We start from the raw sequence: 20,438 nt of genomic DNA, 5'->3' as shown, positions 1-20,438 counted from the left end.
AAAACAAAACAAAACAACAGTAATTTAGCAGTTTTCCCCTGTGCTTTTCCCACAGTAATGCTATGCATTTACTATAGTTTACCATGGTTTGCCATGTCTTTTAAGATGCTTTACCATAACTCTCTTTGTTTTACAATGCTTTCTTTCACTGTGCTTTATTACACACTATGCTTCTACTGTAGGAAACGTTTGAGGGCTCTCTTGCCATGGTCAACCACAAGATGGTGCTATTGCTCATGATTGACAATGCTTGTGTTGCTCACTTGAGAGTCGTCAGAGGGAGGCCATCTCCACTGCAGGGAGATAACCTCCTGCAGCTGCAGGTACTGTTGTAGCAAGAGCACGTCTGTCTCGTTTAGTTTGCAGAGTTATGGGGCTGCAAAGAAGGGACATTGACTTTACAGAGGGGTCATACATGAGCCATGGTAAAGCAAAGAAAATGTATAGCATTCTACCTGGGAAAAGCATGGGGAACCAACAAAACTACCAGGAAAACTGGCCAGGGGCTGTGTGAGTGTGAGAGAGAGGAGTGTGTTTCAGACGAGCGAGGGACAGGGGAGGGCTGGGGTAGATTGCTCATCGTTCAGTACAGCTCTGCCGGAAACTGGAGGAGAGAGAGGAGCAGTTTATGTCTCATGCCTTCCCCAACCCTCCATATCCAAAATATTTCCTTTTCCCAGACTTCACTAGGCTTTACCATAATAATCTACCATATGGGATTTACCCAGCTTGCTTGTGAAATCTACAGTATTTTACCATGCTTCCCCTATGCTCTACCAAACTTAGATAGACTTTTACACTGGGTTACCACAGCCTACCCTTAACATTTATACCCCCTTGCTGTTTACTATGGTTTGCCAAGTTTTTAAATATGCTTTACAGTACCTCTCTGTGCCTTTACAAGGCTTAGCCATGCTTTACCATGCTTTATTATACTTTAATATGTTTTTACTGTGGGAAACTTTTATAAGGGTCGTGCCTACCTGCTAACTACCTTAGCCGATGTAAACAAACAAACGAAAGGGCAAGTCTGTCCAGGCAGTGCCCCCTACCTCTTCTCTCCATCAACACCTGCTGGTAGGAGGCTGTTACTGCAGGCTCCTCGCTCCTCACTGGGTTAGCCACAGTAGTGAATCCAAGACATCTTCAGCAGGCACCCTCCCCTTCTATATTTAACGCAGTTCTTTCTCAAGTGTTTATGTGTGTGTCCGGCGAATGCATTTCGCTCTTTTTGAAGTTCTCTTGGCACTCAATAAACTTAAGGTTGTTTCCCTGCCTGCCTCTGAGTGGGAGGATGGGTTGGTCAGGGACATGCTGGGTTGGTCAGGGACAGGCTGGGTTGGTCAGTGCCCAGCGGTGTGGCTCAAGGAGGCCGTGAGCAGTGTTGGTCTGACGGAGGAAGGGCGCGGTGAGGGAGGGGCAGCACCACATCCCCACCGCACTGCGGTGCCATGTTGTGAGGATATTCTGGACATCAAAGGCATCCTTGCCTTTAACATGGCATTGTGGCAAGTAGTAAAGACTTAGAACGTGGCTGCTGACTCTGACCTGTAAGTGTACTGCTTCACATTCCAATCAAGCATTTCAAATAGGCAAGCACTGGGAAAAATCCCTTAGAACAGTATTTTTGCATGCTACTTTTTGCCAGTTTTCCCATGCTTTTCCCATGGTTATAATAATGCATTTACCATAGTTTACCCTGGTTTGCCATGTTTATTTATATGCTTTACTATACCTTATTATTCTTTACAATGCTTCCCTGTGCTTTACCATGCTTTCACTGTGCTTTATTACACTTTATTACACTTTTACTGTGGGAAACCTTTATAAGGGGAGCCCATACAGCTAGAATCACTGCCGAGGAACATTTGAATCAAGCTGTTCTGAGTGTAGTGTAAACCTGAGGCGCTGTGGCAGCAGCCTTTTAAATCCCATCTGAGTTTGTCTGATGGAAACACCCAAGTCCGTGTTGAAAGTGTGCCTTTGTTCAGCGGGTGCACATTTGAAAAGGGTGCTGATTCATTTTCTCGATGTCATTTTATATAACAGCTCTTCTCAGACTCCCTCTTTCTTTCTCTCTTTCTTTCTCTCCCTCCTTCTCCCCCTCTCCCCTCTGCCCCCCCTCTCTCTCTCTCTCTCTCTCTCTCTCTCTCTCTCTCTCTCTCTCTCTCTCTCTCTATTTTGCTCCTGTTCTATATATAGGTCCATGATGCATCTGCAAGAAAGTATCTCCTGACTTGCCTACCCTTTTACCAGCACTTGGTGCTGCGCAGACCCCCACAGACTGTGATGCAGAGAGGCGAGCCGCAGGATTATTGAGTCATTGATTTCTTCCCCTTTCTTGAAACTTTTTTTTTTTTTTTTTACTTTTTTCAAGAAGGATTCTCAACTCCAAGTAAGTTTTTTTTAAACAAGTTTATTTGCAAACTGCTTGCTTTCCTAGGAAGGAAAAAAGTATAAACATTTCTAAAGAAATAAATTGCCAAGCAGGTTCATAATGATGCTTTGCACTGCCTGCCGTCAGTAGTAAATGTGTCACTTGCGTCGTGTGCTAAGTGTCATATTTAAATGTTTTATTAATCTACATTATTTTTAAGAGGTAACTGCATACAGGTATGTGTTTTTCTGTTTAAGCGCACGTCTTAAACTCCATATTGGCTGTGGGAATTTGCTGACCCTCCAGCTCAGCTCTCTGCAGCAGATTTATATAGCTCTCTGAGCCAGGAATACCTATCTGGGGTAACCTGACCCGGATAGCTGGACTGTGAGGCTTTCGCTTTCCACTCACAGCTCCGCAAGCTAGGGCTTGAAGTTTCAGGAGTTTCTGTAAATCCAAACTCAGCTATCTGTGCGTGTGCTTGTGCACGTGTGAGTATGCGTGTGCGTGTGCGTGTGCTTGTGTGTGTGTGTGGGCAGGTATTACTACCAATGAGCAGACAAAATTTGAGAAAATGTCCCCACTTTGATAAACACCTTTTAAAGAACTAAATATGTCTTAGAAAATAAAGTGGTACAAATATTTAGTTTGTTGTCGACTTTCACCCTGTGTGGAGTTTTGTCTGACTGGAGTTAGAAATAGTAGATAAAAATATAGTGAGAGTCAATGAGAAGTCTCCACAAATATAGGAATGCAAACGTGTGTGTGTATGTGTGTGTGTGTGAGTGCGTGTGCGTGTGTGTGTGTGTGTGTGTGTGTGTGTGCATGTGTGTGTGTGTGAATAAGAGGACCCATATTACATAATGACTGTACTGCTACAAAGAACTTTTGGTGTAAGGGCCACTGGAACTGTATGCTTTTGAGTAGGATGAATAAAAGGACAAACTCCCAGGGTTCGACAATCAGGCCGTGCTTATTAACTGACAGGAATCCAAGACGACACGTAGCGCTTTCCAGCTGGTCTGAGTCGAAGCATTTACTGAGTAAACATGCTGCTTGCAATGCATAGGACTGATACAACATACATAGAGATTCCTGACAGGCTTCTGAATACTGATGACTCAGTTAAACAGTGTTTCTGTTACAGAACGAGCTTTCACAGATCCACCATACTCTCCACCCTGCTCAGAGAAAAGGGGCAGCACACCCACAGTGGAGTAGCCAAGCATAGGGTTGCTTTTACAGTAAAAGCATGTTTTAAAGATATTGAACATTTTAAGTAGGTGTACAGGTTAATTACACTGTACAGCCTCGCTGACCCCAGCTTCTTACTCCAGTGTGTAATATACTATTATTATTATTTATTTCTTAGCAGACGCCCTTATCCAGGGCGACTTACAATTGTTACAAGATATCACATTATTTATTTATTTTTTTTACATACAATTACCCATTTATACAGTTGGGTTTTTACTGGAGCAATCTAGGTAAAGTACCTTGCTCAAGGGTACAGCAGCAGTGTCCCCAACCGGGGACTGAACCCACAACCCTCCGGTCAAGAGTCCAGAGCCCTAACCACTACTCTACACTGCTGCCCAATTATAGAGACAGGAAGATGTAACTGCCTGGGAAGTTAGGTGACAGACAACTACAGACATCCCATTTAAAGATTCCCAGGTCTATTCAATAGATCTTTCCATGTTTTGTGACAGGATGTAACGTTTTGATTGAATCAACCCCCACGTACTGTACTATAGCTGTAGCATTGCATTTCATTTATAATCCATGAGGTTTCATATGAATTTGCTGATTCTACTTTTTGTTTTCTTTACAGTCAGCAGCCATGCCTCTGTCCGGGACCCCAGCACCCAACAAGAGGAAAAAATCCACAAAGGCGATCTCCGAGATCATGCAGGGAGGTGAGGGGACAATGGCTTTGCAGACACATTCACCTCACACTGACACTACCGCGCATGGAGCTGTCCATTCATCCCGTGAAAAAGGCTCTGGGAACAATTGCAGCTCTGGGAGCATCTGCATGCAAACTGGACATCGCTAAGAGTTCACACGATTTGGTTTTAGATTGCTGTTTCGTTGTTGCAGCGTCCTTGATTTACATTGTGTAGAACAACCCCACCTGGGGCTGGTCCGGGTTATTCATCTATCCTGGTGGAATAACGACAGTACTGCACGCACATCCATGGTGTCTCCTCTATGTCTTTCGAAACGTAGTTAACGTACCTGTGTTTTGAAGTGTGTGTGTGTGTGTGTTTAGGTAATACGTTGAATCACTGTGACAACAGAATAACAGAATAATTTTTTCACATCCAGTGCTGCTCAGTGAGTTTGTGTTTGGGTCTCATTTTGGATTCACTCATTCCTACACATGAATGAGTGGGAGAAGTATGCTGTGTTGCTAAGCAGATGGGGAGGAAAGTAATTCTCTGGATTCAGCTGTTTGGAATTTCATCCATAGTCATCATTGTTATATAAACAGAGTACTCTATGAAAGTGCACAGAGTGCTGTAGTCTCTTTCACTCGTGAGGATCGCCGTAAACAACACACTGGACCCATTTGGGGGCTCCTCCAGGCTATTCAGCCTCATCCTCACTGGTGGAGTAACTGCAGGACTCTGTAAACACCCATGCTGTCTCCTCTGTATATAACTGCAGGACTCTGTGAATGTCCATGCTGTCTCCTGTATGCATTTCTAAGTATAGTTAGCGCACCTGTATTTTAGTGTGTGTCCCCCTGTATCCCGATGACTGTGGTTTTGCGTTTGTTTTGCAGTTTTGGATGAGGGAGACCTGAACCTGGGGAAGAAGATCAGCACTCCAAAAGACATCATGCTGGAGGAGCTGTCTCTGCTCGGGAACAAGGGCTCCAAGATGTTCAAACTACGGCAGAAAAGGGTGGAGAGGTTCATCTGGGAGAACAACCCTGACATCTTCAACGATGAGTCCATGGTAGGGATGCTAGTCTGGATTCATGATAAAGACCATCGCTAATCAGAAATTCCAAACAATATTGCGCGTTCTGAATTGAAACGGTTTGTTTTGCTTGGCACACACATACAGTAATACACATGCACTAGACAGTGCATTGTTAGACAGCCCTGGAAAATGAGTTATCCTACATGGAACACCAGGCAGCTGCTTCTAGCAGCTGCTGAAGTAACATTGGCTGTGGGAGACATTTTCAAGCCTTTTTCACCAAGCTGCTGAGAACAATGATGTTAAGGGTTGGGTTTCTGAACCTCTGCACATGGTGACAATTGCTTGAAAAGTCTTTGGATACTTTCACATATCAGTTGTAGCCGTCAGTGTGTAATGAACTCTCTCCCAGTCTGAGACTGAGTTTGAGTAATACATAAACCATTTGTCTCTGAAGCTGGAGACCAGGTATCCATTCTCACTCACTGCCTCTACAACTGTGGCCAAACGTTTTGCATCACCCAACAGAATGAAACCTACTGAATAATGTTACATTAACATATTGAATTACATATTAGTTTTCCATATACTTAACGAAAAACTGACTGGGTAATGCAAAACCTTTGACGATAGCTGTAGATTGTGCTAATTATGTTGCTATACCTTTCCAGTAGTTAACATTGGAGCCCAAACAGGGACTTGACATGACATAATGAAAGAAAAACAACACCATCTACTGTACAATTACTAAAATTAATAAGAAATGACACAAGGTTACAAGCCACTGAATCAGATAACTGAGCTGCTTATCTCCGGTGTTGATAACTTTATTGAGTGCGTTTATATTATTCTAAAAATCATTTCACTGATGCTAATTTGGAGGAAAAGGCTTTCAAAATCTACTAGTACATCCTTAGAAACTGGAATCACTTGTTTACACTTCCCATTTAGAGGATTTGGGGGAGTATTCAATTGATCACATATGTTTAGGCCTCTTTGTGTAACATGGTCTCTATAGAGTTTCTGTCTGTTTTAATTATTTAAACAATGGCATGCGGTAGTTGAATCGACCTCTGTCTAGGTCCGATAAATACATGAGATAGACCCCACTCAATTGGGTCCGAACTTGTTTTGTTGGTCTGCTTGCCTTGCTCTTCCAGGACAATTTCCAGAAGTTTGTGCCGAGTCTGGGCGGGGCGATGCAGTCTGGCCACAGCATGATGGATGTGGGGGGTCACCTGGTCAGCGGTCAGATGGTGGGCCAGGCGGGCACAGGGAGGCAGCAGCAGGCGCCGGTCCCTCCTCCCAAACCAGGCATGGGCGGGGCTGGGGGAGGAGCTGGAGGGGCTGGGGGAGGAGCTGGAGGGGCTAGAGGAGGAGCTGGAGGGGATGTCACCATGCAGACCAGCCAGGGACATGGTGGGTACCAGGGCTGGACCATTCAGTATCGCTGAATCGAGATACAACCTTATTATTAGTGTATTGGGAAAGAGGCATTGTATTGTGATAGATGTTTGTGATGAAAGAATTAGTTAATTGTATTCTTACAATTTATAGCTGGTATGAATGCTCACGCCCATTTAGGTTTTGTCATCCATAACTATAAATAAACACTCCCCAGTGGTAAACTAAAATAAACTCGATGAATTCAATGACAAAGGTTTCTACTAGAAGTATTTTTCAATGTTTGTCATTGAATTCATTTAATTTCTTTTGGTATTCCTCATTTAGATATTTTGCCATGTAAATGCCCTTACTGATCGTTTTATCCTATGACACATCATACAGGAGTATCAGCTGCATTATGACCCACTTTCTGTGAAAGTCTGTATATCGTATGACTCAGAGTTATTGGTGAATAACTTCAGCCTGTTGGTTTGTCTGGTTACTACACTTGAACAACATGTGACTTGAAAAGTTTGGTGTGAATTAGGTTTCTGAATGGATTCTGCTGATTTGACATGAGAATGGATGTATGATAGGAGAATGAATTCTTAAGCTATCTTGTGATATGAGAATGGGTCTTGTTGATATCTTGTGATATGAGAATGGATTGTGGTGATACCCCCAGGTGAGGGCGAAGGTCATCAGAGTGGTGGGAAGGACGGGTCGAAGCAGAGCGTTACCATGGTGAGGACTTACATATCTCCATGGGAACGGGCAATGCGAGGGAACGCGGAGCTGACGGCCACCATGAGATCCAGCATGCCAGGGCCCTGCAGCCACAAGGACCTGCTGAAGTACAAGAGCTTCAACAGGTAAAGAGCGCCCCCCGCGGGACAGAGACACACACTACCGACTGTTCACATGCGAAACAGAGAAATAATCAGGATCCAAACCCCAAACCCCAACTCAGGAACTTGCCGATCAAGCAGTTAGCAGCCAGATTCCAAATGTGTTATCTGAAATGAAAAAGGAAAGGAATTTTAAAATGAATAAGAAAAAGTTTTTAGATTTCTGAGCTGTTTATCTGAGTGTTGTACAAAGTGTGGCGTTTTCATCTCTATCGGTTGGTGGATCAGTAAGATCTCTGAATGTTTCTGCGCCTCTGTTTTGTGTCCCCCCCCCCCCCGAATGTGCGCTTTCCCTCCCCAGGACTGCCATGCCCTTCGGGGGGTACGAGAAAGCCTCCAAGCTGATGACCTTCCAGCTGCCGGAGTACGAAGCTGCGCCGGAGGAGCCAGAGCACCCCGTTATCTACCAGCATGACATCAACTCACGACCCTGCTTCAACCGCACTCCCATCGGCTGGGTGGGAAGCGGGGAGCCCTGCCAGCTGTCTGTGGATCTGGAGAACGTGCCTTTCGAAGGGGAGACTGACGACCTGTGAACTGCTCCACACTGACACACACACACATGAACACGCTCACACAATGACACAACTAGACACACATAAATACAAACCCACTGATGCACACTCAATCCCCACTGACACACAATCACACGTGAACACAGAAACACACACGAAAATGCACACATGCTGACACACAAAACATCACTGTGTCGCTTGATGCTTCATTTATTAGAGCTCAGATGAATGTTGTAATATTCGTTCTAGTTAATCAGCTAAAAGAAATGGTTTGAAAAGTCTACTGTTGTACACCATGGCAAGAATGTAGTAAGGCACAGTAAAAGCCTAGTAAAGGCATGGTAAAGTAAAGGCTTCAATATTCACATATTTTTATGATTAGACTTAATAATAGCATCTTGTTTACAAGAATGTCCTTTGCCCCTCAAATCAATATATATTTCTATATTTCTATAGGCTTTATATAGGACTTTTTCACCTAGGGGAACCATGCAAACCAGACCCTTCTTAGGTGAACCTCTAGTGCAATAATTCTAATTATGATAATAATAATGAATAGCACTGCTAATGAAAAGGATATGAATATTTTTTAGAACGGTAGTTTTGTTCTCTTTGAATGTGTGCCCTGTACTGCCTTGCCTGTCTTTGCTACAGGGAAGGTTGCAGATTAGTCACTTCCTCTTTGCGCAGCAGATATTAGGGTCCCACATGCTGAGCCTGTTCCTGTCTTTCTATGCTGCATGGAGAACATTTGTTGGGGACCCTAATACCTGCTGCACAGACATGAAATGACTTTAGTGTTGGGGGCAGGACAAGGCTCTTCACCTATGAAGGGAAAATAGCCCCTCACACAGACAAGCTCACTCAGCTCCTTCTACACTAGCACTCTCTCTCACTCTAACCACTGGACTATAGTTATACCAGTAAATATAAAAAAAAAAAAAAAAAAAAAAAAACTTCAGATGGAAATGCATCTGTCTTCTTTTTCTTCTTTATTAAATGCAATAAACATAAAAAATAATGTTTTCTCGTTGTTTCTTTTTGTCAATCTGTATACATATTCACCCTTTGAGGTAGTTCACATTTCTAAGATGTTATTTTCCTTTCTATACTGTATATGATGGGGAACATGATATACGGACCTGTATATGCACACATTGCTCTGAACACTAGATGGCACTAGTGAGTCACAGCTTATGGACTTGCAATAAAACTGATGACGTTGAATCATTTCTAAACTCTAAAAGTTGGCTTGTTTTAGTGTCGCGACGAGATAGAAAGTGCATATGTATTTAAATATATATTTAAAACGTATTCATGCATATGTATTGACCGTTGAGAAGATTATTTTTTTGTTAAACCGTTTTGATAAAATGTACTTCTAGTTTATGAATCTGGCAATAATTTAGACGAATATTTTTGTTTAAGAACCGCATGCTAATTTGCATTCACTATATATATATTGTAAACGCGATGCGCAGCATCAGCATCTTCACAGGTGACTATATGCAGGAGCGGTCTGACTGCCTGACATCGCGGAGGTCTCGCGAGAGGTAAGACGGTTGCCTTGGCTGCGGTGCTTGGTAACGTTAAACCCGAGGCCGAGCGGCGCTGCCGATTTTCCCCGAGTCCCTTCGGCCGGGAACGATCGCCTGAAAGAGGAGGAAAGAGAGAGAGAGAGAGAAGCGTTGAGGTAAGCAGAGCAGCCGGCTGGCGGCTTTTTAATTCGTGATTAATGTGCCTTTGTAACAGACGGGGGAGCTGAAAAGCTAATTTGACTCGTAATTAAAACAAAGCAAAGAAGCGTATTAACCCAAAATAAATTGGGGCGGTCTGTGATGTACTGCCAATGATAAGATGTGCGTGCTAATTGCGATTGCGATTGTGAAGACAACATGACTTTTATTTATAGGTGAGGTCTTAATTCACTTTAATTAGATATTGTCTGACCGCCCCAAACTGTTTTTTTTCCTTGTGCATTTGCATGGACTATTATATTATGATGTGTTGATGTTTTCCGCTAGCCTGTTTTTATTTAATTTATGTGCAGCTTGCAAACAACACAACAGCAAACTAGACAACACAGAACCGTAGTGCAGCTGGACTAAGTTATTAATTTCTTAGTTGTAGTGCGTTTTCGTTGTGTTACTATTTAACAATTACAATCTAAAAATCCAGGTAGTTTTAGATAATTTAAAAGGTGCATAGTTTCAAATCCAGTTATCTTAACTACAGCAGCTGTCATCGGTGTGTTTCTATTCAAATATGTATACTTCAATCATATAGCAGTAATTATTGAATGTGTTTGTATTTTACAGCATCTGTTCTAAATTCATGCTACGCAGTAATTTACGGGTAAATTCGTTTATCTGCTCTGCAATTCACAACGAGGAGGCAGCATTATTTTATATGAAAAACTATGAAAACGCATTTGACTCTGTTTACATAAGAACCTGTATTAAGCTCTCTGTATTAAGAGACCTGATCAGCACCATATACAAGAATGCGACATCCACAGTAAGACTCCATAAAAACAGACACAAAAATCAAGGCTTTCCCCAAAGCTCTTCACAACCACCCTAGAAGACATTTTCAAAACACTGGATTGGGAAAATAAGTGGCTGAAGATCAATGGAGCCTACTTGAATCACCTACGATTTGCCGACGACATCCTCATATTTACAACGTGCCCAGAATTACAAACAAGAATACAAGAACTACACGAGGCTAGCATCAAAGCGAGTTCAAAAATGAACTTGAATAAGACTTGTTCAATAAATATACCACTCCACAGGCAATTGAAGTCAATAACTACGTATACTTAGGACAGTTAGTTTCGGCAACGGAGAACCAAATGTGCGAAATCAACAGAAGAGCAAAAATGGGCTGGAGTGCCTTTGGAAGATTAAACATGGTTCTGAAGCACCACACAGGATTTTGTGGAAGAATCCTGGGGAAGCCTTAATCCAGCAGTGGATTGAAAAAGGCTGAGGATGATATATATATTAGGGCTGTCAATCTACGTTTAATTGACTACACGTTTAAACCAATTGTTAATCCGATCGTTTAACTGTTTAAAGGGCCATACATTTAATGTTTCACTCATTTCATATTTTTATATTTTACTTCCAATATTGTAAGTCATATTTTAACCTCAGTTTGTTATTCAAAGCGCGTACCATATCGATCCACTTAAAGACAAGCAATGTTAAGTGAAAAGCATAAAGGACTAAGTTAGCACTAAAATGTAATCTATTTTAATAGCAACATAAAAAAAAACATGAAAAAAACAACTTAATATTTAAATTAAACTTAAACACAATATTCCATGTTTAGTTTCATTCACTCCTGTATACAGGAACAAAATATTTCTTAATTGGTAATAATCGGTCCAATTAAGTAATTAAGTAAGGAATTGCCCACCCCTGGTGTAAGCACTTTCTAACAGACCTCTTATTTGCCGCTCTTTTTAGAAATAAATAAATAGGAGCGACGTGGTTTTGTTTTCTAATGTGTTAACTTACTTTGTGCTGTGAATGGAGCCATGAAGTCCCTTAAATCACACAGGCTAGAAATAACGTACAGTACTGAGACTAGAGCCCTATGGAATCTGTGTTATTTGGTTCTGATTTCCATTGGCTTTTTTTCTGATTTCCATTTTTAACGTTTAAAAAAATGTAATTAGGTTTATTTAAATTAACTTATGCACACCGCAGGCAAGGAGAGCAACACAAAACCGTAAACCTACAGGCTTCTACTTTTTCCATTTGGTCTGAGTTTGGGTTCTTTGGTTTAAGAGTATTGTTTTATCTAATTGTATTTTTTTTTAGTGCAGTGTGGGGCGCTGCAAAGCAAAAAGATAGGAGCTGAGTGGTAAAAAAATATATATATATACACACACGCTGTATCGTGTTTTATTATTATTTTTTAATATTATGTAAAAGACTCCCATTGCAGAGCAGTTTGAGGCAGTCCGGGTTTTACATTCATTCAACTCGCATGACCCTGGATTTTCCCCAAAGCTCTGCCATGTCTTAATTAAGCTCAGTGAAATCTGGGAAGAGACTCTTGGTTTAGTTCCCTACTGATGTAGTTGTTTTAAAAGTGCAGAAAGCAATGCCTTGGGTGCCTACTGTAAATATACCATTCACTCTGCATGGGCTGCTTATGCTGTACATAAAAAATTGATGATTCTGCAAAAAAAAAAAAAAAAAAAAGTAGCGAGTCCCTAAGAATATCGTGATGCGTTTCTTCTGATCAGTGGCTGCTTGCTGCCAGGTTAGAAATAGGTGCCTCTGCTCAGCCCCCTCTGCCGTTCTGTCTTTGGGGTTCAGAACATGGTGTCTGTCCATCTGTCTGTCGGCCACGCTACACAGTGAACAGAACAGCCTAGACTTTAATCTTCACCAAATCTCCTATTGACGTTTCAGATTGCATTTGGTTTTTAATCCAATAAACACTCGATTTGATACAAATATTTGTAACATTTCAGGTCCTGTGTGATTAGAAGGACCCTCTGTGTGCGCGCAGTTTGAGAATACTTGAAAGTCCGCTTGGAATACTGGAAATCCCTTTTATGTTTTTATTTAGCCGTGTATTTCACTGGGTTGAAGGATATCTCCAGAGGGGATTTTGGGCCCCTAAAGGAGAAATCTAAACTGTACAAACTGGCATTAAATAATCGCCTGAAGCACATGTTTCTCAAACGGCAGAAATGATCACTGTCAGAGTTACCCGCTGTAGTAGCACATGAGACGAGCTGATGACCCCGCAGCTAAAACTACCTTTGGGGAATGATCAAGTCGATTTTACTGGTGACTAATTGAGCAGTGTTGTGGTGTGAGCTAATGACATTCACTATTACTGATTTAGTGCGCAGTCTAGCTGCTATCAAACCATGGCTAAGAAGTCTTATGTTCAAATTTTGGAGAAGATGGAGAAAACCAGTGCAGCCCAAGACTGAAAAATGGACATTAACTGTTCTATCTTTCCTAGACCTCGGTACAAGTCAGAAGTGTTGAAAGAGTTAAAAGAACAAAACCGATCACTTGAATTTAACAGGGCTTCTACATAAATACATTGTTATAATGTATACCAAATCCCAGCTGATACTGGTGTGCTTTCAACTGTCGGTCTCTGTGCACTGAATAGCATGTGATGTAGTGTGGAGCACAAACAAACAAACAAACAAACTAACAGTAATACAGCAGGGTTCTCAGAGCACCGAGAGAGTGATTTACTAAACTAGATTGCTTTGATACCACTGCCTGTATCTCTCTCTGTCTCTCTCCTCTCTTTCTCTTTCTCTTTCCCTCTCCCCAAACCCCTTTCTTTCTTTTATTATTATTATTATTATTATTATTATTATTATTATTATTAATAATAATAAATACATTTAATTTGTGGGACCCTTGTAACTTTTAGGCCTTTTAAAGTTTATTTTTTTCATTCTTTCTTGCTCATTCTCTCTTGTTCCCTCTTTCACTCCCTCTCTTGTTCCTCTTCTCCCTCCCTCTCTCCCCTTCTCTCTGCTCAGAGTGTAACAAACAGGAGCCCTGCTGTGCATGCTAAGTTAGGAGCTGGATTGTTATGTAAAAACACAGAAGAAAAAAATTACCATATTCAGGATCTGTGTGATGGCTGCATTGCTGAGCGCTGGGTGAGAGGCTGCATTGCTGAGCGCTGGGTGAGAGGCTGCATTGCTGAGCGCTGGGTGAGAGGCTGCATTGCTGAGCGCTGGGTGAGAGGCTGCATTGCTGAGCGCTGGGTGAGAGGCTGCATTGCTGAGCGCTGGGTGAGAGGCTGCATTGCTGAGCGCTGGGTGAGAGGCTGCATTGCTGAGCGCTGGGTGAGAGGCTGCATTCCTGAGCGCTGGGTGAGAGGCTGCATTCCTGAGCGCTGGGTGAGAGGCTGCATTGTGCACAGCAGAGGGTCAGGCTGGGAAACAATCACTCCCCTTCTGCAAGACCACCCTCCATATAAATACAGTTAGTTTGTTGTAGCCCAGGAGATCAGACCCCACCTCTGCAAGGAACAAGCTGGCACACAATCTAAAGCTGTAGGGCTGAATCGAATTGTGTTTTCAGGGTCCCCAGTGTGTTAGATGACTTCACCAGGTAAAAACTATGTCATGCATTGCTAAATACAAACCTGTTTTGAGTATTTACACTACTAGTCTCCTATTGTCCTCTCTGTGTTGAAAGTGTGAACAAAGATATATCCTATTTCCAATAATATATTATAAAAAATCAGAAAACTCCTAGCACTACCCTTATAGGAGGCTGTGTGGTCCAGTGGTTAAAGAAAAGAGCTTGTAACCAGGAGGTCCCCGGTTCAAATCCCACCTCAGCCACTGACCCATTGTGTGACCGTGAGCAAGTCACTTAACCTCCTTGTGCTCCGTTTTTCGGGTGAGACGTAGTTGTAGGTGACTCTGCAGCTGATGCATAATTCACACACCCTAGTCTCTGTAAGTCGCCTTGGATAAAGGCGTCTGCTAAAAAAAAAAAATATATATATATATATATATATATATATATATATATATATATATACATACACAGTATATATTATAAAAGCTGCCCAAACTAAAAGCATAGCAAAGTGCAATGCAGCACAGTGAAAGCATGGCAAAGCAAAGTTAAGCATTGTAAACCGTGGCATACGGGCAGATGCAGGGCTGGTGTGAGGTTCTAACCCTGTGATTGTTTGTATCACTGCTAAGGGAGCGTCTTCCTCAGCAGCTGCTTATCGCTCCCTGCTGAAGGAAAGCGTATTTCCTCCCTGCAGGGACTTCAAAGAGACCCATGTTTGAGTCAGGGAGGGTGTGGTGGTTGAGCTCTCGATCTGGGAACCCAAGCATCCTGTAGTACCAGTGCTCTAAAACGCTCCTAGCAGGTTTTACGTTGATTAAAAGATTTTTTTTGTCAAAACATTTCTCTGCTTGACTTGGTTTCCCATTTCATACAAATGCTTTCATACAATACAGACTGCTTTTTTTTTTTTTTTTTTTAAACTATGCTTTACCATATCTTTCGGTACTTTACAATGCTTACCTATGCATTACCATGCTTTTGCTAGGCTTTATTACACTTTGGAAATGAGACTCCCATTGCGTAGCACTGCAGTTTGATCCATTCCTGATTTTACTATGCGTTTAATAAGACTCCTGAGCTTGTTATCTTTACTCTGTGGCTAATCAAGCTCGTAGTAAAACCTGGAATAGGTAAAACTGCTGTGCAATAGGAGTCTTATTTCCATCCCTACTTTTACTATGGGAAACTTTTATAATGACTCCGTGCTCCAGCGGGACAATGCAAGCTCAGACTGTCTCCAAACATGCAGAGATGGCGTCTTGAGATAGACAGATACAGGAAGCAGACTCATTATTCAGATTTCCATCTCGAGAAGGGGCTCCAACTCCGAAAATGGTATCATATTTCTGGAGTTCTTAAGGAATTAAGGAACTCGGCATTTGTGGCAATTTTATAAATCTAGGTTTAAAACCTATTTGTTTGACAAGTTATTTAAAAAAATAAATATATATATATATATATTATATGTACAGCTCTTTGAGGTGTTCCACGGAAGGCACTTTATACAGTAAATCCCTATTGGATTATATTGTAATAGTTGGCCTGGGAGATGTGTCACACATCGTGAGGCTGTTTCTCATTTATTTTTGTTGTAAAATATAAACTATTTTTTTTAAACGAGTCTCGCTAATCTGGACCCCACTAGTTTGAACTGAGCCACAATCTGAATCTCGGTCAGGGTGTCCTCGGCTCACCGCGCACCAGCGACCCCTGTGGACTGGCCGGGCGCCTGCGGGCTTGCCTGTAAGCTGCCCAGAGCTGCGTTGTCCTCCGACGCTGTAGCTCTGAGGTGGCTGCAAGGAGGGCCTGCAGAGTGAAAAGAAGCAGTCGGCTGGCAGCACACGCTTTAGAGGACAGCGTGTGTTCATCTTCACTGCTCCCGAGTCAGCGCATGGGTGGTAGCAGTGGGCTAAGCCTAAATACAATTGGGCATTTCAAATTGGGAGAAAAATGAGGTAAAAATTAATTGCCGACTACTAAATTAAAAATAATTATGATAATAATAAATAAATAAATAAATCTCTGCCTCTGTGGTGTAAAGGAATGAGGGAGGGGAGGGGAGGGGAGGGGAGGAGAGGAGGGTTGTGTCCCTCCTGCTCAAACTGCTTGACATTGTGTGAATGCAAACAAACTGGACTGCCATCAAGGAATGCCACTGCGAATGTAGTGCTTAGATTTTGTTGCCTGCAATTGCAACTTGCTGTCGGGTCTTTAATTTATGAATTATTTTAAGTTATGTATATATTTAATTTAATTTTGCTAAGAGCCGTGGCCGTATGCTTCATGTCTGCAGTAATCTGTTAGGAGGGAGATGGAGGCTCAGCAGGATTTCAGAGGGTCAGGGTAGGAAGTGATTGTTTTAGATTAGCGAGAGCGACATGTCCCCTCATTCACCTATTAATTCAGCTTGATCCACCCCAGACAGTCAGGAAAGCAATCAATTGGGTCCTTTATTAAAGCAACACTTCCTGACCCCCTGTCCGGGATCGATATTGTAGCGCTGCACCACGGTATTAATATACGCCCTGCTGGGAGCTGAGTCCCATACTATTACTGCACTAATACGCACATTAGGGGTGGAACACTACGCTATTGTAACGATACGGTACATATCATGATACGCCAGTCACCAAGCGATAAGCATCACGACACGTGATGGTCCTGATAAGCTACTTGCATGATGTATACATTTGATTATTTAAAATACAAAAACTGAGTGAGAGAGGGAGAAAATACATTCATACAGACTTATAATAAACACTTCATTCAAGAACCGTTTGACTCGATACAGTGAGCTACGTTGCTGTGCTTTTGGTCTAGTATCCCAATACAAATAATACACAACTCTATTGAATCATTACAGACAGTTACTCAGACGAGGGAGGTCAGGTGACACAATCAAACAGGCCTGCCTAGCTGGTGCTGGTGCGTTGAGTCAACTCCCTGACTCCCATCTCCCTCTATCACTGGAGCTCTGCAGCGGGAGTCTAATAATAATCATCATAATAATTGCAAAAGTTATAGAATGAATATAAAACCTAGACTGGCTCAGCTGTTCTGTAACGTGTTTACATCCATGCATATGTTAGGACCCCAGCCCGAAATACACCCCCACCTACCGTAGGTCGCGTTGAGGTTAATTGGGGTTGAGTGAGAGAGGGAGAAAATGCATTTGCAAATTTTTAGAACCCTGAAATCTTTTCGTATTCGGGGTGGGGTTGACTTGTGAACGACCCCATCGCAATGCAGAAAATTCACTTAACCCGAACCCGATCTGAAGAAGATCATCCGAAAACACAAGCAGTGAGCAGCAACGTCAGTTAAAGCTGCAGGACCACATGAGCTGTGCAGTACATAACAGAGTACTGTCATTTTTGCTGTATTCAGAATAAAATAACACATCAAACCTAAATATTCTACATTTGTTTAATTGTAACAAATAATAACATTAATACAATCTGAATAGTTTGGGTTAAGTGTATCGTGATGGGGTCATTCACAAGACACCCCACCCCGAACACAAAGAGAGTTTGGGGTTGTTCAAATTGAAATTAATCCCAACCCGATATAGGTGGGGGTGTATTTCGAGTTGTGGTCCTAACATATACATTGCATGGAGATTTTTAAAAAACAAAGAAAGATGTTGTTAGCAGCCTGCTCTACTTTTCGTGTTCTCTCTCTCTCTCTCTCTCTGTCTCTCAGTCTGACATAGAGGTCTATTCTTAGCTTCAGCTGATATAATGGGCTAATTCTAGAATGTGTTTAATTAAATTGGGAGATAATAATCCATACTATCCTAATGATGTTTTCACGATTGATAAATTAAATATATTTAATAAGATACCCAGTCAGACACGCACACACACATACACACGTACATACACACTGAGACACACACACACACACACACACACACACTGATACCCAGTCAGACACGCACACATACACACCGAGACACACACACACATAGACTGATACCCAGTCAGACACACACACATAGACTGATACCCAGTCAGACACGCACACACATACACACCGAGACACACACACATACTGATACCCAGTCAGACACACGCACACACACTCATAGAAAAGGTAAAATCATATTTAAAGGAGTGTTTTTAAAATCTGTTTTTTTTTCTATTCATTTCTCTCTTTTTCTTTCCCTTCCTGTGTTTAGCTGTCACTGGCAGGATTAGCGGATAAAACAGATTAAATAAAAATAGTCATCAGCTCTCAAAAAGGGGATTGGGAATGACAGATAACAGACAGCTACTTTGTATCCAAAATCTTTAAATACTGTTTAATGAAATTGGAAATAATAATAATTACAAAAAATTAAGAACCCTACAGTGATGGAAATAAGACCTATTCCAGGTTTTACTATGATCTTGATTAGCCACAGTGTACAATTAACTCCTAGTAAAACCAGGAATGGATCAAATGGCTATGCAATGGGAGCCTTATTTCCATCCCTGTTAAATCCTAAACATATTCACAAAATAATGCAAATGCAGCCATCTACTACATTCCCAAACCTTTAAAAGGATGGCCCCAAAAACCTGTGATCAGGATAACAGCTTTCTTAAAACTCCTTTGTTATTCCTTAGTTTAGTTTCCAGACTTCTATAATTTCACTTTGACTCTCTCATAGTCTATTTCACCTCCCCCCGCCACACTGTAAAAACAGAAGATTACGAACGAGAGGAGGCCATTCGCCATCAGCAGGTATCAGGGCCCCATCCGAAACATTCAACTGCCTTTGAGCACACAGGACTGCAGCTGGTTTCATCTGGATCCGGAACCTGCTGCACAGGGAAGACATACAATCTGGAAATCTGAACTAGGATCCAGTTTTTTGCTAATTCCCAGACCCACGGTAAGGCTGTATTGACACTAAACTTTTTTTTAGTCAGAGAGTGAATAAAAGTAGGCAACACTGTTACAGACTTACAATTGCAAATTCAGTGCAGAAGCTGACGAAATGGACACTGCAGCTTTAAGAGACGAGCGTGCAGTGGGAGAGAGGGAGGAGGGGCTTCCTCAGGAAGCAGGTGTGTGCTGACAGCAATGATGTCATTGTTTTGGCTTCACCTGGGGGATCCTGCTGCAGCAGTGACAGGCACACAGCTGTTGGACAGAGTGGAGCAGATAGACACATAAACACGCGCACAAGCACAGGCATTGCTGCTGGACAGGTCAGTAACACTCTTTACTGTTTATACCATACCTATTCTGGAAACAGAAAGAAGGCTGCTGTCAGCTGTCAGCATGGTCTTTCTTTTAATTATTATTATTTTTTAATTTAAAGAGAAGGCTTGGGTTCTTCCTTTCTGCATACAGATCAGATCACAATCTCTCTCTCTCTCTCTCTCTCTCTCTCTCTCTCTCTCTCTCTCTCACATAGGGGAAGTAGTGATTGAGAGCATATTGTGGTCATATAAGGCCAGACCTTTTACAGTTAATTGAAGCTGTTGGTTGAAGGTGTTTTTTTGGTTTTTTTTCAAATGTATTTTCCAGCTGGGCAGTGTTTAAATCCGGATATACTTACACTTATATTTGATGTGGCTGCTAAAATTGTATTTTAGATGTTTGTTTTGTGTTTCTCGAGTGTTTTTATAGTTCAGACTTCTCGCGTGATTTTTAGTGTGATTCTGTTAGTGTGATTTCCCCCTTTAGTAGTTCCACTTCTTTACTAAAAGATATGGCAGTCAGAACTCTGACCATTGTTTATTATGTTCAAGGTTGGAAATAAGACTCCTATTGCATAGCAGTTTCACCCATTCCAGGTTTTACTACAAGCTTGATTATCCACAGTTATAGGTAGCAAGCTCAGATGTGTCTTATTAAACGCATAGTAAAACAGGAATGGATCAAACAGCTCTGCAGTGGGAGTCTGAACCATGAACCGTCTGTTTTGTATTAGCAGGCAGCCCAGAGCAGATAATTAAGCCCAGAGCGGTTAATCATGGGCAGCAATTCTCCCCAGCCTTGGAGGTCTGCCCCCCAGTATTTCAGGGATGGAAATAAGACTCCCGTTGCATAGCAGTTTGAATTTAATAAGACACACTTGTTACCTATACACTGTGGCTAATGAAGCTTGTATTAAAACCTGGAATGGGTGAAACTGCTATGCAATAGGAATCTTATTTCCATTCCTGTATTTGGATGAAAATCTTCCCCCAGTGAACCCGTGTATGAAATGTGGTTTTGAGGGGGCTCT

General features: G+C 41.9%; 2 protein-coding genes across 5 annotated transcripts in view; both read left to right on the top strand.

Moving 5' to 3' along the window:
* The first annotated feature begins 2,236 nt into the window (after positions 1 to 2,236).
* LOC117415368 (myozenin-1-like) lies at positions 2,237 to 9,141 on the top strand. Its single transcript, XM_034025619.3, has 6 exons — positions 2,237 to 2,395; positions 4,212 to 4,296; positions 5,169 to 5,344; positions 6,472 to 6,730; positions 7,383 to 7,569; positions 7,907 to 9,141. The coding sequence occupies exons 2-6, from the start codon at positions 4,221 to 4,223 to the stop codon at positions 8,139 to 8,141; spliced, it is 933 nt and encodes a 310-aa protein (XP_033881510.2). The 5' UTR covers positions 2,237 to 2,395; positions 4,212 to 4,220; the 3' UTR covers positions 8,142 to 9,141.
* Positions 9,142 to 9,621: 480 nt separating this feature from the next.
* The window catches only part of LOC117415421 (inactive ubiquitin carboxyl-terminal hydrolase 54-like), a 62,672-nt gene continuing 51,855 nt past the window's right edge, over positions 9,622 to 20,438 (top strand). Inside the window, exon 1 of one of the 4 annotated variants that reach the window (XM_034922022.2) lies at positions 9,622 to 9,813. The gene's annotated coding sequence lies outside the window, so the exon portion shown is untranslated. Of the gene's footprint in view, positions 9,814 to 9,877; positions 10,033 to 18,847; positions 19,095 to 19,305; positions 19,414 to 20,438 lie in introns of those variants that run through there. The other 3 variants (XM_059026275.1, XM_034025744.3, XM_034025743.3) reach the window with 3 other exon arrangements.

This window comes from Acipenser ruthenus, chromosome 7 (assembly GCF_902713425.1).
Source record: "Acipenser ruthenus chromosome 7, fAciRut3.2 maternal haplotype, whole genome shotgun sequence".
In the NCBI taxonomy this organism is placed as follows: Eukaryota; Metazoa; Chordata; class Actinopteri; order Acipenseriformes; family Acipenseridae; genus Acipenser; species Acipenser ruthenus.
The sequence above is the reverse complement of the archived record's forward strand: the minus strand, read 5'-3'. Positions and strand labels throughout refer to the sequence as shown.

What these genes read in the sequence shown, in the direction of transcription:
- LOC117415368 (XM_034025619.3), top strand. Translation starts at nt 4,221, where the DNA reads ATGCCTCTGTCCGGGACCCCAGCACCCAACAAGAGGAAAAAATCCACA. An exon ending in TCTTCAACGATGAGTCCATG is followed by an intron (nt 5,345 to 6,471) that starts GTAGGGATGCTA and finishes TTGCTCTTCCAG; the next exon opens with GACAATTTCCAGAAGTTTGT. An exon ending in AAGTACAAGAGCTTCAACAG is followed by an intron (nt 7,570 to 7,906) that starts GTAAAGAGCGCC and finishes TTCCCTCCCCAG; the next exon opens with GACTGCCATGCCCTTCGGGG.